The 21,658-nt window shown below is 37.8% G+C and overlaps 1 protein-coding gene across 4 annotated transcripts in view; it reads right to left on the reverse strand.

Annotated features, from left to right (window-relative positions):
* Positions 1–289: 289 nt before the first annotated feature.
* The window catches only part of LOC110663849 (protein LAZ1), a 43,488-nt gene continuing 22,119 nt past the window's right edge, over positions 290–21,658 (reverse strand). For 2 of the 4 annotated variants that reach the window (XM_021823291.2, XM_021823292.2), the window contains exons 7-9: positions 11,318–11,579; positions 3,350–3,601; positions 290–1,089 (exon numbers count right to left, since the gene is read on the reverse strand). In XM_021823291.2, coding sequence (XP_021678983.2) covers positions 739–1,089; positions 3,350–3,601; positions 11,318–11,579 — 865 coding nt within the window. In that variant the 3' untranslated portion in view covers positions 290–738. Of the gene's footprint in view, positions 1,090–3,349; positions 3,633–11,317; positions 11,580–21,658 lie in introns of those variants that run through there. The other 2 variants (XM_021823293.2, XM_058148588.1) reach the window with 2 other exon arrangements.

The raw sequence follows: 21,658 nt of genomic DNA on the forward strand, positions 1-21,658 counted from the left end.
TGAACAAAGCTCCCTTGAGCAACGGGGGTTCACAAAGAACTTATCACCAGATAAGGCCTGTTTAGCCAAACAGTGGGCTGCCCAATTCCGGTCTTAAAGACATTGTGAAAGGCCTGACACCAAGTGGCCTGTGTCAAAGATTGGGCCAGTAAAACAGGATTGAGGTTCAGTTAGACCTTTCGCCGCAAGAATGACTGGTTGGCAATCTCCTTCAATGCCAGATATGAGGTACAAGTTCATCGTGTGCCAAGTTATAAAATATTGATGTAAATCATGATGGGTGAATTAATTAGCATAAGAAAGGCAATGTCTCACACTTTCATCTGTAATAATGTCTACAATTCATCAATGAATAAAAATTTTCCATCTGGCAACAATATAGTTCAGTAATACAGCATACAACAATTTGCATATGGACAACTATGAAAGAAATGTGTGAAGTATCCTTGGTCATGCAGCTTGATGCATTCGTTTTCACAGCCAAGCAAGCCTTATAGAAACTATACAATTTTAAAAGCTCAACCTGTCCAGTGGATTCATAATTAAATACCATTGCCTCAGCACTTGACGAGAAACTCTTCACAAGAAGAAAAATCTGAGCTAAAACCTTCAATCTCCTGAGAAGCAGTAAAATATTCCTACACATGTAGATCAACAGCCAAACCATGAGATGAAAATCATTGCTTATACATCCGGGAATGCACCATTTGGATTTGATCCCCTTCTCCATTCCAAATGTTAATCTTTTATAACCCATCTATGGCCCCTGATCTGATAGCCACCATAGCTTTGATCACTGCTACTTTCTCCCCCACTCTCTCCACTGGTATATCCAGATTTGCGGCGATGTTTCTTTCCCCTTGCTACCCCACTGTCACTAAAGCTCCCATTTAAGAGGGGATCATCTATCCCACGAATCACCTTCCGTGTGGGTGAAGATATGCAACTGTCGTCTTTTGTTCTTTTCCTATCCTTGTCATGTCTCTTTATGTTTTGAGAAATCTTATGCAATTTCTCATTAAACTTTGTAATACCCTTTTCCACTGGCTCCACTGCTTGGTTAACAGTAAACTTCACATCACTCACAATCTGCATAGGAGATAAATAGCAAATTCAGTACCTACTAAAACACAGAAAGAAAAAAGAGGAACTGATCAATAGATTTCTCAAGGCATTGTTAAACAGAGACATGCTTCATATTCTCCCAGATGTCCACGTAGACGCTGATTAGTTTTCAGTTTAATTGTTGAATAAGCCGGTAATAGAGCTTCTCAACAACCAATTTCTCTAGTTTGAATTGTCATTGACATTATTATTGTTGACAACAAAGGAAGTAATACTAAAGGCAACACTGATACCACAAGCACCGGGACTTGTCTTCATTAATAATACGTCAAATGCAAAATCCACATTGACAGTGGCACAATATTACCAGTATACTGCTACCATTGGTAACAGAAGAATTTACAAAAACAAGAATATATATATATATATATATATATACACACACACACGTTTGTGTGTGTGTGTGCGCGCGCACGTTGCTAATGATCAACTATATCCCCAATTTTTCATTGTTTTTCAATTGTACCCCATACTTTTGATTTTATCAATTTGATTCATAAGTAACTTATTTTATTCCAATAATATCAAATGGATCTAGGTGCATACAATGCTAATGTTTAGTCCAGACCTAAGCCTCTTTTAATGATAGGGTCTCTACTAAGTGCCACGGGCCACCAAACAATATTGTTTTGCAAACTGCATCTCAAAAATCATTTTAAGCATTTTCATAAGAGATGACAAATTTGCAAATACCATAGTTTGATGCCTTCTTTTTCCAAAACAAGAAGTTACGACCATGTTTGTGTTAGGGTAGGAACCCTAAGTTGACGGTTACGGAACAGAATAAAAGAAATAGAGAAGAGAGAAATTAGTTAGAGAATATTGAAGATAAAATTGATTCAGATCTTGAATGATCTACACAGGAGCCATACAGCTTTATTTATTACCCCAATCCCACCAATAGAGCTGTTACAACAGTCAACTCCCTAACAGACTAGTAACTAATTTTCCTTCCACAATCAACCTCTGTTGCTCCCCTACTCTATTCTTGGTTCTACACCTCCTATAATACATGAGAGATTGCCTTTCATCTCAACAAAACATTAGGATGTGCACATGCCCCAGATCCAGTAGATACAAGAAATAAAATCAGCAACCTAAGAAGTAAACTAATAAAAGCACATGATACATTATGAAAGCCCAAAAAGTTCAGGGAATATTAGATCATTACCCCAATAATAAAAATAGTTGATTTGTGGCAATTTTTTTTCTTCTTGGGGGGAGGACCCTTCCCTACTTTATGACGTCTCTAAAATACAAATGATTGCCACCTAACCCCTTGTTTGGAAGGAAGTTTTTTTAAAGTAATAGGAGGTTTTTCAAGGTTCGAAAACCATGAATTTGTGTTAAACCTCCAAAAACTCTATTTTTCAATCCACCAAATTGGTGGATTAAGAAGTTTTTTTCTCTTTAAAACCTCCAAACATCTTAAAAGACTTTCTCACCTCAAACAATAAAAATTATGAAGGTTTAAAAATATGAAGAACCTTACTTTAAATAAAAAAAGTAAAAAAAAGAAAAAGAAATAAAAAAGCGTTACTTTACCTCTTCCCAAATAGAGTGTAAAACTCACTTAAATATTTGACAACTTATGTTAGCTTTGTTTCACAGAAATAAGCTCGAGAAGTTGACTGGTTAACACAAACAGCTATCACATTTGCTTCAGTAGAAATCGCTTTGACTACTCAGCTTCCTCAATTCTAATTAACTTGCTAGAAGGGAAGGTAAGAGTAACTCCATCTTCCAAGGTAAGAGTAACTCCATCTTCCAAAGTGGAAATGAGACAAAATTACCTAAAATAATATTAGATTATTTTGCCAATATAAATTTATGCTGGGACTTTGAGAATGAGAGTATTATTGTATTTTTCATATGTACCTCCTAAAAAGTTGGTTAATGAATCAAAATATATATTAGTGCACTTCATGAGGAAAAAAAAAAAGTTAATCTGATACCAGAAAGTGAAATTTCCTAGTAAATACTATCTCACAATGTTACTTTTCTGTAAATAACTTCACAGAACATGGGCATATGTGAACCAAAAAAAGATTCTCATATAATCAATTGCACAAGCAGCAATTGCCAGCAACAGATCTATTTGAGCTGGTATAATCTCATGTTTTCAAGTGGAAGAAAACTAACCATTTTCCTCAACTGTGAGATAAAAATTCCACAGCAAAAGTAATCGAAAATTCCTGTATTAGTCGAGTCGAAGAAAACTTACATATCCACCGCCACCAACAACAACATCCCGAACACTTTCTTTGATGGTCATTCCACTCTTCACATCAATGTCAGGCTGAGGGAGGCGTAACTTCGTGGGTCTTTCACTATCTCTAACCTCATCTGGATCTAGAGGGCAATCAACAGATGCATAATCTCCAAGAACTGAAACACTTCCAGGAATGCGGTCACCCATCAGCTCATAAGGCTTTGCAGGGAAAACATATAGATGAACAACAGAAGCAATGCCCATCTGTGCTGGATGAATAAATAGACCTGTTATACTTTAATGGATTGAATGAGAAATAACAATTAGAGAGTTTACTGCAGGAAAAAATCCATAAGATATCACCTATTATATTCCCAGGAATATTTTAAAGAATACAAAATGAACTAAACTAGGAAATTTTAACCTTTAATAATCTATATCCATCCTGCAATAAAAGAGAGAGGAAGCAAAAAGATAAAGTTCATTTGACACCTACTCATTGTAGTTTGGCTATCATAAGTAACTTTATCTAAACCTTCACTGCTAATGATATTCATCAGGTTGCACTGAAAGATAGTGTAGAAAGAGATGATTCTCATTAACTTTCAATTAATCTGTACATGGGTATATATATACAATTGATTCCTATAATTGTGTTCTACTAATTAGGAAAAAATCATAAATAAGAAATCCTAAATAGGAATACAGAATACAGAATATACAGAGAAATAATATAGTGATTGACTTTCCATAACATAGTGATTGACTTTCCATAACACTCCCCCTCAAGTTGGAGCATAGATGTTAATCATGCCCAACTTGTTACAAATGTAGTCAATCCTAGCTCCATTCAGAGCTTTTGTGAAAATATCTCCTAACTGCTCTCCAGTTTTGATGTGTCCTGTTGAGATGATCTGTTGTTGAATCTTTTCACGAATAAAGTGACAATCAATCTCAATATGTTTGGTCCGCTCATGAAACACCGGATTAGAAGCAATATGAAGAGCAGCTTGATTATCACACCACAATTTCACAGGCAGAGAAGTCTAAAAACCGGTCTCATCTAGTAATTGAAGTATCCACATTACCTCACATACTGATTGTCACATACTGATTGTGCCATGGCTCTGTATTCGGATTCAGCACTAGATCGAGAAACTACACTCTGCTTCTTGCTTCTCCAAGACACCAAATTTCCTCCAATAAAAACGCAATATCCAGTAGTTGACCTCCTGTCAACCTTAGATCCAGCCCAGTCGGCATCTGAAAAACATTCAACATTCAAATGCCCATGATTGCCATATAGCAAACCTCTTCCTGGAGCGCCCTTCAGATAACACAAGATTTGTTCCAAGGCTTCCCAATGAGCAACAGTTGGGGAAGACATAAACTGACTTACCACACTAACGGCATAAGCAATGTCAGGACGAGTGACTGTAAGGTAGTTCAATTTTCCTACCAATCTCCTGTATCTCTCTGGATCTTCAAACAACTCACTATCCCCTGCTAACAGTTGTAAAGTTGGAGTCATTGGTGCGCTACAAGGCTTAGCACCTAATTTTCCTGTCTCTGTCAATAGATCGAGGACATATTTTCTTTGAGACAAGAAAATACCCTTCTTACTTCTTATAACTTCGATACCCAAGAAATACTTTAACAATCCCAAGTCTTTGGTCTGAAACTGAGTTTGGAGGAAGGTTTTAAGAGATGAAATACCTGCAGAGTCACTCCCAGTGATGACAATGTCATCCACATAGACTACCAAGAGAATTATGCCAGCCTCAGATTGCCTATAAAATACTGAGTGATCACACTTACTCTTTTGCATACCAAATTCCTGTACTGCTTCACTGAATCTCCCAAACCATGCCCTAGGACTTTGTTTCAAGCCATAAAGAGACTTCCGAAGCCTACAAACTTTACCCAACTCCCCCTGAGCAACAAACCCAGGTGGTTGCTCCATATACACCTCCTCCTGAAGATCACCATGAAGGAAAGCATTCTTGATATCCAATTGATGCAGGGGCCAATCATATGTAGCTGCTAAAGAGATAAACAAGCGAATAGAAGTAAGTTTAGCTACAGGAGAAAAAGTATCAGAGTAATCAACCCCATATGTCTGAGCATATCCTTTTGCTACAAGGCGTGCTTTTAACCTAGCCACAGAACCATCAGGATTTACCTTTACTGTAAATACCCATTTGCATCCAATAGCTTTCTTACCAGTGGGCAAAGGCAATAGTTCCCATGTACCATTAGCATCTAAAGCCTTCATTTCCTCTTTCATAGCATCACACCAACCAGGATGAGACAGTGCCTCATTAACAGTATTAGGAATAGGAACAGAGTCTAAAGAAGTAACAAAACACCGAGAACAAGAAGACAATTGATTATAAGAAACAAAAGAAGAGATAGGGTAAGTACATGAACGTTTACCTTTACGAAGAGCAATGGGTAAGTCTAGATCAGAATCACGATCGATGAGTGCAGGATTGCCCAACGAAGTAGCTGGTGGAGGATCTGAGTCAGGAATCTCCAATCTCCTGGAATAAACATGAACAACGGGAGGTCGAGTAGGTCTAGAGACAGAAGGAACAGGCTGTGGGAGAGGACTAGACATTGGTTGGACAGTATATATTAAGAGATCATCCTCCTCCCCCTGACTCTCATACACAGATGATGGAGGAAAAAATGGAGTGGACTCAAAAAATGTGACATCTGCAGAAACAAGATAACGATTAAGAGTAGGAGAGAAACAACGATACCCTTTTTGGAGCCGGGAGTACCCAAGGAAGACACATTTGAGAGATTTTGGATCCAATTTAGTAACCTGTGGACGAACATCACGCACAAAACAGGTACAACAAAAAATACGGGGTTCAATAGGGAACAAAGATTTTGTAGGAAACAAAGTAGTATAAGGAATATCCCCATTAAGGACAGAAGACGGCATACGATTGATCAAAAAACATGCCGTAGAAACTGCATCAGCCCAAAAGTGTTTAGGTACTTTCATCTGAAAAAGAAGAGCACGAGTTACCTCAAGAAGATGACGATTTTTCTTTCGCCACGCCATTTTGGGATGGGGTATCCGCACAGAAGATCGATGAAGAATGCCATTTTGTGTCATATAAGACTGAAATTGTGCTGAAAAATATTCTTTGGCATTATCACTTCTTAATATGCGCACAGAAATATTAAATTGAGTTTTGATTTCATTACAAAATGCACAAAAGATAGAAAACAACTCAGAACGATTCTTCATTAAATATAACCAGGTAACACGAGAGTAATCATCAACAAAAGTAACAAAATAACGAAATCCAGTTTTAGATGTAATAGAACAAGGACCCCAAACATCAGAATGAACTAACTCAAAAAGGGATGAAGCCCGTTTATTGACTCTAGACACAGAAGGCAAACGATGATGTTTTGCAAACTGACACGACTCACATTCTAGTACTGATAAAGACTGAAATTGAGGACACAGCTTCTTCATGGTAGACAAAGAAGGATGACCCAATCTACAATGAGCTTCAAGAGGTGTTAAGGTACTGGAGCAAACAAGCGACCGCGGTACATGATTTTCCAGAATGTAGAGACCACCTGACTCGCGTCCTCTACCAATAATCTGCTTCGTCGTAAAATCCTGAAACAAACACTGGTCAGGAAAAAAGGAAACAGAACAATTTAAGGTACGAGTAAGTTTACTAACAGAAAGTAGATTAAAAGAGAATTTTGGTAGAAACAAAACATAAGACAAAGAAATTGACGAAGTCGGATTCGCAGTTCCAGAACCCATGACACAAGAAGTAGAACCATCAGCTAAAGTAACAGTAGAGGAAGTGAGATTAGGTCAAGCGGATAGAAGACTAGAATTACTGTCATGTGATGCATCGCACTGTAATCAATAACCCATTTGGATGAAGAAGACACAAGGCATGTAGTGGATTTACGACTCGTGATCGCAGCGATGTGGGAACCGTAGGCTTTAGAGATGCACGACATCGGGAAAATTGTGCAAAATCCTCTGCAGATACTAAAATAGTTTTCTCAGAGGAAGATATCAGAGAATTTTCTCACGCCATATTTGCCATCCGTGATCGCTGATTTTTCCTCTGAAGTTGCGGACAATTATAGTTCGTATGGCCAGGCTCATGGCAATAATAGCAAATGACTCCTCTTGAGTCCTGATTAGAACTAGCCTCTCCATTACGCTGATTACTTCATTGTTCGTAATTCCTCCTCTACTTCCTCTTCTATTACCCTGTTGTCCATTTGGATTACGGCTAATAAGAGCACTACTGGCAGGCTGTGAAGATTGAGTACTCTCTGTACGAAGGACCCGTGTGAACGTTTCATGTAAAGAGGAAATCTCAGAACTGGAGAGAATTTGAGATTTAGCAGTCTCATACTCTGAAGGAAGGCCTGCAAGAAAACTCATAATGACCATTGCTCCGTTGGGCTGCTTGAACTTTTACATCAGGACTAAAAGGAAACAATACATTAATTTCCTCATATACCCGTTTAAAATCCATAAAATAAGCCGTGAGAGACTTATCCTCTTTCTCAGCACGGTAGAATGCTTTACAAACATCATAAATACGGGAAATATTCCCTTTACCAGAATATAGAAAATCTAAGTAATCCATCAATTCCTTAACAAATTCACAGTGATTAATTAAACTAATTACCTCACTATGAATCGAGTTCCGAAGCTGCAAAAACAACCGAGCATCCTCCCTTAGCCAAGTTTGTCGTGTATCATCAGTGGGTGGATCTTTAGTAAGGTGATCATCCTTATCAATGCTACGCAAATAGACCCTAACAGTCTTACTCCACCTGTAATTCGAACCATTAAGTTTGTGTTCCGTGATCTTAGTCATCACCGGAATCACATCAGAAATAACATTCTTATTGTCTGCCATTTGTTGAGACAAAGAAAACTAACCGAAACGCTAATCCAAAGTGCTTATAGCAGCAAAATAACCCAAAATAACAAATCAAGCAAATACCGAAATAGGATCTGAGAGCCAAACCTCAGAAGTCCTTTAATGGTATACTGGATCAGGTAACAGCACACAGTTGTGGAATAATGGGGTTGAAACGGCCGGTCGGCGGCCAAGGTCTCTCCTGAGCTGGGTAGTGAGAATAAATACTCACCCTAGATTGATGACCTGCTCTGATACCATGTAGAAAGAGATGATTCTCATTAACTTTCAATTAATCTGTACATGGGTATATATATACAATTGATTCCTATAATTGTGTTCTACTAATTAGGAAAAAATCATAAATAAGAAATCCTAAATAGGAATACAGAATACAGAATATACAGAGAAATAATATAGTGATTGACTTTCCATAACATAGTGATTGACTTTCCATAACAGATAGAAATTCATAAGGCAAGTTCACCAGCAACTCCGAAATGAAAGCTTGAAAATTGTTAGTGTTGAGAAATACAGGGCCTAGAGTGTGGATCATCAAATAGCAGGCCTCCATCCATACTGAATTAGGCTTGAAACTAGGCTTCCCATCACCAAAATGGCCTAAGCCCTTTTTGTTTGGTTTGCCAACACTTATATGCCCTTTAATTTTCTTGTAAATTGCTGATATGGGACTTGTTCCCACAAGCCACATTCCAACACTCCCCTCAAGTGCAACTAGGTTCAGCTCAGATTCACGGTGGCTAATAGGCCCAGTTGTCACTTGTCATTACATGGGATGGTCTATCTAACTTAGGTTTGGCTCCTTTTGGCTCTACCCTCAAGGTCTAGCTCACTAAGCTAGCCCATGGATCTAACTGAATGTGGCTCAATTAGCTCAACTCATGGGCTTGGCATATTGGGGCTCAGCTCACTACGCTTTCCAGTCCCAGATCTACAGCCATTGGGCCTCACTCTTTAATATCATGTTGAGAAATACAGGCCCAGACGAGTGGATCATTAAATAGGTAGGCCTCCATACTAAACTGGGCTTGCTTATAAATATGCTTCTTTCTTTTTCATCTTTCAGCTAATTCGAACTCACCATCACCAAAATGGCCTAAGCTCCTTTGGTTTGATTTGCCAACACTTATATGCCCTCTAATTTTCTTATACACTAACGATGTAGGACTTGTTCTCACAAGCCATATTCCAACAGTCAAGCTGTGTTCGGCAACTAGAACACTTCTATGTTTAATTTTACCGAACACTTCTATGTTAAACCGCCATATGAATAGCTAATATCTAACAGCTAAAAGTTGAAGGCTACTAGAACAGCCAACAATTACTAAAACAGCTAGTATTGTCGAACAAACCCTTAGTAACTATGACTGGGCCCAAAAATGCAACTCCATTTAATCCATGGCTTCCATTCCCATAAAATATATGTACTTAAATTTCTGCATCAAACAAATTTGGTGAATTAATAAAAAACATGACTCCAGTAATACATTTTCATGCTAGTATAAAAGACAGCAGGTTTTCCTTTAAGCATACCAAAACGAAAGGCAGTGAGATTGAGAATTTGAGATCCATAAATCAACAAAAAGATCCAGGTTGTTCCATATCATGTTCTCAACATGAATTTAAACCATTATGAATCAATAAACAATTATTAGTATGCACCATACAAAAAAGACACAAAGCCACATGTTCAGCATGTTAGTTTGGAGTCGTCAAGTAACGACATCGTAAATCCAACCTTATCCACACAGAAATTATTTTCCTTTTAATAAATAAGATTTAAAAAATCCTATCTGAACATTATCCCACCCCTTGACCAGTTAAGGAGATTGCAACCACCCATTGACCACCACCTTTTATATACTATAAGAAGGTAGGACTAGTTATCCGCTTCGCTAACCAAACTACATTTGTTACATCAACTACTCGCTCAAATTCTACATTGCAGAAGACCACATTTTACTTCTTTATATTAACCTGTTCACCAGGAAAAGTCTATTAGGGCCCATTTGGATTGGTTTGCACTTTGCAGTTGAAATTAAGATGAATTTGGATTCATTTTCTAAGAGAAAAATTGCAAACCATCAACATACTGTCAAAGTCATATACTCTTCATTTCAATACCCCACCTACCCAAATGGACCCTCAGCAAAGTTGCATAATTATATCACTAGAGAAGCAACTGGTTGAGTCCTTCCAGTTTCCAAACTGCTCAAGTCTCCCTCCTATTCTCATCCAGAACCAGAATATGATAGCGGGTTCCTCTCACCCAATAAACATAATCTTCTCTCAACAACTTGACCCAGGCTGCACCAACCCTACATCACAGAACAGCACATGCTGCTTCCTTATATTTGAGCTAACCTCCGTAAGCTTATTCTAACAGCCAACTGTCCATGATATCATCCATACAGAAACTAGTCAGACTTGGAAGTTTCCAGAGAAGGAGCAGCAGAGTATTTCTTTTCTTGCTTAAAAGAAAATTATAAAATACACTCACACACACACACACACACACACACACACATATATTAACAGAGTCCAGCTTCTTATTTAGAATCTCCAACAACCTGCATCATGTTATGGTAAAACACTGACACAATCATGACACAACCTAGAGCTGACATCAGATACGAGTGGAACATGTCAAGTAATTTAGAAATTTGATTGCAAAAACTTCACTGATACACATTGACAATCACAGCAACAAGTAGAATATATAATCAAGAAGCAAAAATAATAATCCCATAAGGCCAGGAACAGTTATTGCAGAAGTCATAAATATAAGACAAAAAGATCAGTTGCATAACCCATGTTGATTATTTCCAACTCAGTTGATGCAAAGTACTTTCCACCAATTAATTAACCATTTATTTCTTCCTTCCCTTTTTTTAACAGAATTTGCCCCTATTTTAGAAAAGATAATTCAATTTCTTTGAAATGAAACAATGGCAAATATAAATAATGCAATGAAAACAAACATAAATAATGCACTGAAAACAAATCATTGGCCATGAAAGACCTGTACCTCTACACAAATGATGAAGTCCTGAACACTTGACTTAAATTGCAAGCCTTGAGCTATAGCACTTTTGAACAATCCAAGGGAATAGAGAAGAGCAATTGCCACTCCTTGCCACCAAGTCAAAAACACAATTGACTTAAATGTAAGGAACTTGTATAATGGTTTTATGTGTGCCAGTTCATCCTTTGTGGCAGTGTAAAATTGAACTAAACAGTATAGAGCCCATGACTGGCTGAAATTTAGAACCACTGCCATGTAAGGATACCTACAAAATAAGGCTAAGGCAATTAGAAATTTCGCACAGGGAATTCAAAGGCAATTAGAGGTTTCATATTCATGAGTGGTACAGCTTGAGAAGAATTTATTCATCGACAAATATATGGCAGTTTAGAAGTGTGAAGAATACCAAAATCTTTAATGCAAATTCTTGCAATAACTGAAACAACATTGCACAATTTATAACAAAGCTAGAAACAAGAAAACTTGCTTTGTAGAAAGAAGATATCAATGAACTTCTGTGAAATGGTTTATAGGATTCAGCCAATAATATTGATCGTAGGATATCAATGGGGAAAAAAAGGGGCTAATTATCCTTTTGCCCATTCTGATAACACATTCATATGACTACCTACTAAAGAGAGAAGCAAACATCCACACCAAAAAACAAAATCTCTCTTGAAAAGAATAATAATAATAAGGAACTTAGAACTTCTATACTTGGAAGGATGCCACAACATTGACTTCTACAATCATTCTTTCAATAACTAATCTTAAACTAAGCATTATCCCAAACTAGTTGAAGTCAGCTATATCGCCACCAAGCCAGTAGCCTAGTAGTTGAGTACCAATCTCATAATGCATGAGGCCAAGGGTTCAAGCCATTGAAATTTAGAATAATAGAGAAAGAGAAAATAACAAAAGAATGATTTACGTAGTTTAGCTATTGAGAGCTGACATCCACAGACACAACCTCAAAGGATTACATTTCATTCACTTGTGTATTAGCATAATACGTAAGATTCTATATTTATAATGGAAGACACAAGTTATATATCGCATCCCACAAAATCACTCCTTAATACAACCATTAATCAAGCCAATGTTTTCGCTAATCAATCACATGATTTCTCATAATCATATCCCATGAATTAAGAGCAAATATCATCAATTCCAACACAAACCTTAGCAACCCCGACCCCTTTAAAAATTTTGAAAGTACCAAATAAAAGTAAGCTACATCGGTTGATTTCCACCATTCCAATCAATTTAAAGGTTAAGCATGTCACGACCCAGGAATGGGGTTGGGACGTGCTTGTTCAACCAGCTATGTACTGGGGTGAAACTTCCTGTCCCACATCGGAAACGGGAAGGAAAGATTTGGGCCATTTATGTAGGAGCCTTCCTCACCTGGTTAGCGCGCTTTTGGGAACGAAACCTCCCAAGGGACAAATCCGTGAGGCCCACGGGCCAAAGCGGACAATACTGACTGGAGATGGATCGGGCTATTACAAAGCATCTATGGCCTCAAAATCCTTTCTCACTACTCCCCCAACCCTTCCCCCCCCCCCCCCCCCCTCCCTCTCTCCCTCTTCTAAAAAATAAAAAATAAAAAAATAAACAAATAATAAAAAATGCCCAGTCATCCTAGGTCTACCACTCACTTTCTTATCTCTTATATCTTTAATGTGCTCAACCTTTAATATTGGTACATTTGTTGGTCTGTGATGCACATGCTCAAACAATCTCAATATCCCTTAGGACTCTAAGGTGCTCCTTCATTGTTCCAATTCCTAGTAACAAGGTTTCATCTATTAAGACCATGCCATCTACAAGTAAACAAAAGAGATACTTTTATAGGTGCATTTTTTTTAACTCATCCATGACAAAAGGAAAAGGGTAAGAGCTCAAGCAGAATCCTTGATGTAATTTGAAAAAATATAGAAGAATTGAAGAAATAGAGATGAAGGAGAAGGAAATTGTGGAATAATTAGCTTGATTATTCTCTCAAGCTCTTGAGGATTAAAATATATTTTACAGAAGCCCTAAAAAAGGAAAACATACATAATCACAAGCCTAAAATCCTCCTAGTTCGTAATTACTTCCTAATCTAATGTGTTATGGAAAGTCAATCATTATATTATTTCTGTGTATATTCTGTATTCTGTATTCCTATTTAGGATTTCTTATTTAGGATTTCTTCCTAATTAGTATAACACAATTATACGAATCAATTGTATATAAATACCCATGTACAGATTAATTGAAATACATGAGAATCATCTCTTTCTACATGGTATCAGAGCAGATCATCTATCTAGGGTGATTATTTGCTCTCACCACCCAGCTCAGGAGAGACCTTGGCCGCCGACCGGCCGTTTCGACTCCGATCAACATTGCCATCGTCGCCTCAATCCCCTCATTCCACCACTGTGTCTTTGTTCGATCCGATTACACCATTAAAGGACTTCGAGGTTTGGCTCTCGGATCCTATTTCGGATTTGCTTGATTTGTGATTTTGGATTATTTTGTTGTCATCGGACTTTGGATTAGCGTTTCGGTTAGTTTTCTTTGTCTCAACAAATGGCAGACAATAAGAATGTTATTTCTGATGTGATTCCGATGATGACTAAGATCACGGAACACAAACTTAATGGTTCGAATTATCTGGAGTGGAGTAAGACTGTTAGGGTCTATTTGCGTAGCATTGATAAGGATGATCACCTTACTAAAGATCCACCTACTGATGATACACAACAAACTTGGCTAAGGGAGGATGCTCGGTTGTTTTGCGGCTTGAAACTTCGATTCACGGTGAGGTAATTAGTTTAATTAATCACCGTGGAATTTGTTAAGGAATTGATGGATTACTTAGATTTTCTCAGATTCGTAAAGGGAATATCTCCGTATTTATGATGTTTGTAAGGCATTCTACTGTACGAGAAAGAGAAAAAATCTCTCACGGCTTATTTTATGGATTTTAAACGGGTATATGAGAAACTTAATGTATTGTTGCCTTTTAGTCCTGATGTGAAAGTTCAACAGGAGCAACTGGCTGTTATGAGTTTTCTTGCAGGCCTTCCTTCAGAGTATGAGACTGCTAAATCTCATATTCTTTCCAGTTCTGAGATTTCCTCTTTGCATGAAACATTCACACGAGTCCTTCGTACAGAGAGTACCCAATCTTCACAGCTTGCAAGTAGTGCTCTTATTAGCCGTAATCCAAATGTACAACAGGGTAATAGAAGAGGAAGTAGAGGAGGAATTACAGGCAACAGAAGTAATCAGCGTAATGGAGAGGCTAGTTCTAATCAGGACTCAAGAGGAGTCATTTGTTATTATTGTCATGAGCCTGGCCATACAAAATATAATTGTCCGCAACTTCAGAGGAAAAATCAGCGATCACAGATGGCAAATATGGCGTGAGAGATTCTACAAGATCTTCCTCCGAGAAAACTGCTTTGGTATCCGCAGAGGATTTTGCACGCTTTTCCCAAAGTCGTGCATCTCTAAAGCCTACGGTTCCCTATCATCTGCGATCATTGAGTCGAGTAAATCCACTACATGCCTTGTGTCTTCCTCATCCAAATGGGTTATTGATTCTGGTGCAACAGATCACATGACAGGTAATTCTAGTCTTCTATCTACTTTTCAGTCTAATCCCACTTCCTCTACTGTTACTTTAGCTGATGGTTCTACTTCTTGTGTCATGGGTTCTGGAACTGCGAATCCGACTTCGTCAATTTCTTTGTCATCTGTTTTGTGTCTACCAAATTTCTCTTTTAATCTACTTTCTGTTAGTAAACTTACTCGTACCTTAAATTGTTCTATTTCCTTTTTTTCTGATTATCGTTTGTTTCAGGATCTTACGACGAAACAGATTATTGGTAGAGGACGTGAGTCAGGTGGTCTCTACATTCTGGAAAATCATGTACCGCGATCGCTTGTTTGCTCCAGTACCTTAACACCTCTTGAAGCTCATTGTAGATTGGGTCATCCTTCTTTGTCTACCATGAAGAAGTTGTGTCCTCAGTTTCAGTCTTTATCAGTACTAGAATGTGAGTCGTGTCAGTTTGCAAAACATCATCGTTTGCCTTCTGTGTCTAGAGTCAATAAACGGGCTTCATCCCCTTTTGAGTTAGTTCATTCTGATGTTTGGGGTCCTTGTTCTGTTACTTCTAAAACTGGATTTCGTTATTTTGTTACTTTTGTTGATGATTACTCTCGTATTACCTGGTTATATTTAATGAAGAATCGTTCTGAGTTGTTTTCTATCTTTTGTGCCTTTTGTAATGAAATCAAAACTCAATTTAATATTTCTGTGCGCATATTAAGAAGTGACAATGCTAAAGAATATTTTTCAGCACAATTTCAGTCTTATATGACACAAAATGGCATTCTTCATCGTCTTCTGTGTGGATACCCCATCCCAAAATGGCGTGGCGAAAGAAAAATCGGCATCTTCTTGAGGTAACTCGTGCTCTTCTTTTGGATGAAAGTTCCTAAACACTTTTGGGCGGATGCAGTTTCTACGGCATGTTTTTTGATCAATCGTATGCCTTCTTCTGTCCTTAATGGGGATATTCCTTATACTGCTTTGTGCCCTACAAAATCTTTGTTTCCCGTTGAACCCCGTATTTTTGGTTGTACTTGTTTTGTACGTGATGTTCGTCATGAGTTACTAAATTGGATCCAAAGTCTCTCAAATGTGTCTTTCTTGGGTACTCCGGATCCAAAAAGGGTGCCGTTGTTTCTCTCCTACTCTTAATCGTTATCTTGTTTCGCAGATGTCACATTTTTGAGTCCACTCCATTTTTTCTCAATCATCCGTGTATGAGAGTCGGGGAGGAAGATGATATCTTAATATATCTTGTCCAACCAATGTCTAGTCCTCTCTCACACCTATTTCTTCCGTCTCTAGACCTACTCGGCCTCCCGTTGTTCATGTTTATTCCAGGAGATTGAGATTCGACTCGGATCCTCCACCGGCTACTTCGTTGGGAGATCCTGCACCTCATCGATCATGATTCGATCTAGACTTACCCATTGCTCTTCGTAAAGGTAAACGTTCATGTACTTACCCTATCTCTTCTTTTGTTTCTTATAATCAATTGTCTTCTTGTTCTCGGTGTTTTGTTGCTTCTTTAGACTCTATTCCCATCCCGAATAGTGGTGGTGAGGCATTGTCTCATCCTGGTGGTGTCTTTGCTATGAAAGAGGAAATGGAGGCTTTAGATGCTAATGGTACATGGGAAGCTGTTGCCTTGCCCACCGGTAAGAAAGCTATTGGTTGCAAATGGGTATTCTGATGAAGGTAAATCTCGATGGTTACGTGGCTAGATTAAAAGCACGCCTTGTAGCAAAAGGATATGCTCAGACAAATGGGGTTGATTACTCTGACACTTTTTCTCCTGTAGCTAAACTTACTTCTGTTCGCTTGTTTATCTCTTTAGCAGCTACATATGATTGGCCCCTGCACCAATTGGATATCAAGAATGCCTTTCTTCATGGTGATCTTCAGGAGGAGGTGTATATGGAGCAACCACCTGGGTTTGTTGCTCAGGGGGAGTTGGGTAAAGTTTGTAGGCTTCGGAAGTCTCTTTATGGCTTGAAACAAAGTCCTAGGGCCTGGTTTGGGAGATTCAGTGAAGCAGTACAGGAATTTGGTATGCAAAAGAGTAAGTGTGATCACTCAGTATTTTATAAGCAATCTGAGGCTGGTCTAATTCTCCTGGTAGTCTATGTGGATGACATTATCATCACTGGGAGTGACTCTGCAGGTATTTCATCTCTTAAAACCTTCCTCCAAACCCAGTTTCAGACCAAAGACTTGGGATTATTAAAGTATTTTTTGGGTATTGAAGTTATGAGAAGTAAGAAGGGTATTTTCTTGTCTCAAAGAAAATATGTCCTTGATCTATTGACAGAGACAGGAAAATTAGGTGCTAAGCCTTGTAGTGCACCAATGACTCCAAATTTACAACTGTTAGCAGGGGATAGTGAGTTGTTTGAAGATCCAGAGAGATACAGGAGATTGGTAGGAAAATTGAACTACCTTACTGTCACTCGTCCTGACATTGCTTATGCCGTTAGTGTGGTAAGTCCGTTTATGTCTTCGCCAACTGTTGCTCATTGGGAAGCCTTGGGACAAATCTTGTGCTATCTGAAGGGAGCTCCGGAAGAGGTTTGTTATATAGTAATCATGGGCATTTGAATGTTGAATGTTTTTCGATGTCGATCGGCTGATCTAAGGTTGATAGGAGGTTAACTCATCGGATATTGCGTTTTTGTTTGATGTAATTTGGTGTTTTGGAAAATCAAGAAGGTTAGTGTAGTTTCTCGATCTATTTCTTAATCCGAATAATTAGCCATGGCACAATCGTATGTGAGGTAATGTGGATATTTCAATTACTAGATGAGACAGTTTTAAGACCCCACACTGCGAAATTGTGGTGTGATAATCAAGCTGCTCTCCATATTGCTTCTAATCCGGTATTTCATGAGCGGACCAAACATATTGAGATTGATTGTCACTTTGTTCGTGAAAAGATTCAACAACAGATCATCTCAACAGGACATATCAAAACTGGAGAGCAGTTAGGAGATATTTTCACAAAAACTCTGAATGGAGCTAGGATTGACTACATTTGTAACAAGTTGAGCATGATTAACATCTATGCTCCAACTTGAGGGGGAGTGTTATGGAAAGTCAATCATTATATTATTTCTGTGTATATTCTGTATTCTGTATTCCTATTTAGGATTTCTTATTTAGGATTTCTTCCTAATTAGTATAACACAATTATAGGAATCAATTGTATATAAATACCCATGTACAGATTAATTGAAATACATGAGAATCATCTCTTTCTACATAATGCATGCTTACAAGGATTTCTAATCTATTTCTAGATTCTTAACACTCCCCCTCAAGTTGCAACGTACATATTGTATGCTCCAAACTTGTTATAGATATAATCAATCCTAGACCCTCGAAGATATTTTGTAAGGATGCTTGCTAATTGATCATTTGAACTGATAAAACTAGTAGCAATACACCACGACTCAATCTTTTGCCCAACAAAGTGACAATTTATTTCTATGCACTTCGTTCTTTCATAAAACACGAGATTTGAAGTAATATACTGGGCAAATTAATTGTCAAAAATTAGTTTCATTTGTCCATCTCGACACTTTAATTCTTGAAAAAGTTGCGTTAACCATAAAAGCTCACATTTGACTAAAGCCATGGCTCGATATTCTACTTTTGCACTTGATCTAGCCACCACATCTTTCTCCTTACCTTCCCAAGATATTAGATTACCTCCAATTAGAATGCAATACCAATACCCTAAAGTAGACTGTCTATTTGAAAAGGATCCTGCCCAATCTGCATCAAAATACCCAACAATATGTGTGTCCCTGTCTTCATACAAAAAACCTTATCCCGAAGCTCTTTTAATATAATTGAGAATACAAATTACTACATTCCAATGACTATCAGAAGGCATTTGGAGGACACAATGACAACAAATGAGATGTTAGGCCGTGTAATTGTGTTAAAAAATTAAGCTTGCAAACAAGTCTTTGATATCAACTTGGATCAATTAGAGGCTCCCCTTATCTAGGAATAAGCTTAGCATTCGAATCCATGGAGTATCTACATGCTTGCAATCCAGCAGACTACTTTCTTCCAATATATCTAATGCACAATACCACTGCTAGATTGTGCCACCTTAATGCCCTTGAAGTATTTCAGTTTCCTCATGTCATTAGTCTAGAAATGACTAAAGAGATGCTATTTAAGTTGGGAAATACCTTCATGATCATCACTTGTTATGACAGTATCATCAACATAAACAATCAAGAACATGTTTGCCATGAGAAGAATGTTAATAAAACACTAAATGATCTACTTCACTTCGAAGCATGCCAAATTGTTGGACAATAGTGCCAAAGCAACCCAACCATGCCCATGGAGATTGCTTCAAACCATAAAAGGATCGGTGTAGTCAACACACTAATCCAGACTTCTACTAAGCAACAAATCCTGGTGGTTGCTCTATGTAGACTTCTTCAACAAGTTCTCCATGTAAGAGGGCATTTTTTATGTCCAACGAATAGAAAGGCCAATGAAACATGGCTGCCCTAGAAATAAATAGGCAAACATATGTTATTTTTGCCACAGGAAAAAAAGTGTCACAATAATAAAAGCCAAAGATCTGAGATATCCTTTGGCCACCAACCAAGCTTTAAGGTGATCAACCTTCCCATCTGGTCCTACTTTCAATATAAACACCCACCAGCATCCACCTATAGCTTTTAATAACTATGCCCCAAGCTGAATTTGCCTAAAATAATTCTATCAAAGTACACAGACACCATTTAAGGCTTCCTACTGATTGAAACCTCAAGAAGTTCTTGACTCGGTGCCTTCACCACAAGAAGCTAGAGTGAGTGATGAAGGAGAAATATTTGGTAACCACATTTAGAAGATTCATAAAGTAGTGTAGAGTGCTCTAAAAGCTAGCAATGCAACTTGCACATGAATTTAAGGGTGATCAAGTACTTGTGCACTTAAGATGAGAAAGATTTCCAAAGGGTACGTATCTCAAGCTCATGTAGAGGAGGTTTTGGGCCATGTAAGGTGTTGAAGAAAATTAGTCCAAATGCCTATTTGATTGAGTTCCCATCTCGTTTGCAAATTAGTCAACTCTTTAATGTTTCCGACTAATATCGCTTTGATGGATTTGCCGGTATTGATTCTACCATTGAAGCTAAAGTCCAACAGCTTTTGCCTGTGAAGGTTGATGTATTGAATAAGTGTTAGATGTCAAAGAAGTCTGATCCAAACATGGCAACCCATAAAGAAGTTTTCTAGTGAAGTGGTTCGGAAAACTAATAATTGAAAACACTTGGATTACTGAAGAGGAGCTAAAATGACTTAATCTAGACATCTATGCAGAATATCTCCAACCTTACTCGTTGGAGCCAAGTTGTTCTTTAACTAGGGGAGATTAATGCAGGAGCATTTTAAATATTATTCAATTTTGGATTTCACTTAGTTTTCCATTTACTAGATTTTAATTTTGTGTTCCTTATTTAGGATTCTTGTCCATTAAGTATTCATTAATTAAGATTAGCTTTCTGTCTTCAAATAAGATTCTTGTCCTCTACTAACGACGTGCTACATCGGAGCCCGGGTGTAGTGAGAAATATGCAAGGGTGTAGGGCGTTCACCGAAAGCGACGCGCCATGCCGGCGCCCGGGTGTGGTGTTAAGTGAGCAAGGGTTCCTACATCATGGACGGGTGTGGGTAAAGAAGTTAGTCCATAGGATAGATAGTAGAACAGATAGTGAAACAGAACACAAGATAGACATAGAAAACAATAGAAGATATCATAAAAGGAGACCAATTAGGAAGGAGCACGTTAGGAGGAGAATCAGGGTTGGTACTTAGAATATTGGATCACTTACAGCAAAATTAATAGAGCTTGTGGATACCTTGGAAAGGAGAAGGGTGAATATTGCTTGCATTCAGGAGACTAAATGGGTAGGAGAGAAAAGTAAGGAAGTGGGTAATTCAGGGTACAAACTGTGGTTTACCGGAAAGGAGAGAAATAAAAACGAAGTGGGCATAATCATAAATAAGACATTGAAAGACGCAGTAATAGCTGTGAAAAGAGTAGGAGATAGAATTATACTAGTAAAGCTAGTACTAGAAGGAGAAACAATAAATATAGTTACTGCTTATGCCCCACAAATAGGACTAGACAGTGAGAGTAAACAAAGATTTTGGGAAGATATGGATGATTTAATGCAAAGCATACCGAATGAAGAAAATGTTTTCATTGGTGGAGATTTGAATGGGCATGTAGAAAGTGATAAACAAGGTTATGAGAATGTTCATGGAGGTTTTGGTTTTGGAAGTCGAAATGAGGAGGAAAAAAGCATCCTGGATTTTGCTATGGCATATGTAGAAAGAGATGATTCTCCTTAATTTCAATTAATCTGTACATGGGTATATATATACAATTGATTCCTATAATTGTGTTCTACTAATTAGGAAGAAATCCTAAATAAGAAATCCTAAATAGGAATACAGAATACAGAATATACAGAGAAATAATATAGTGATTGACTTTCCATAACACTCTCCCTAAAGTTGGAGCATAGATGTTAACCATGCCCAACTTGTTACAAATGTAGTCAATCCTAGCTCCATTCAGAGCTTCTGTGAAAATATCTCATAACTGCTCTCCAATTTTGATGTGTCCTGTTGAGATGATCTGTTGTTGAATCTTTTCACGAATAAAGTGACAATCAATCTCAATATGTTTGGTCCGC

Source organism: Hevea brasiliensis, chromosome 6 (genome assembly GCF_030052815.1).
Source record: "Hevea brasiliensis isolate MT/VB/25A 57/8 chromosome 6, ASM3005281v1, whole genome shotgun sequence".
NCBI lineage: Eukaryota > Viridiplantae > Streptophyta > Magnoliopsida > Malpighiales > Euphorbiaceae > Hevea > Hevea brasiliensis.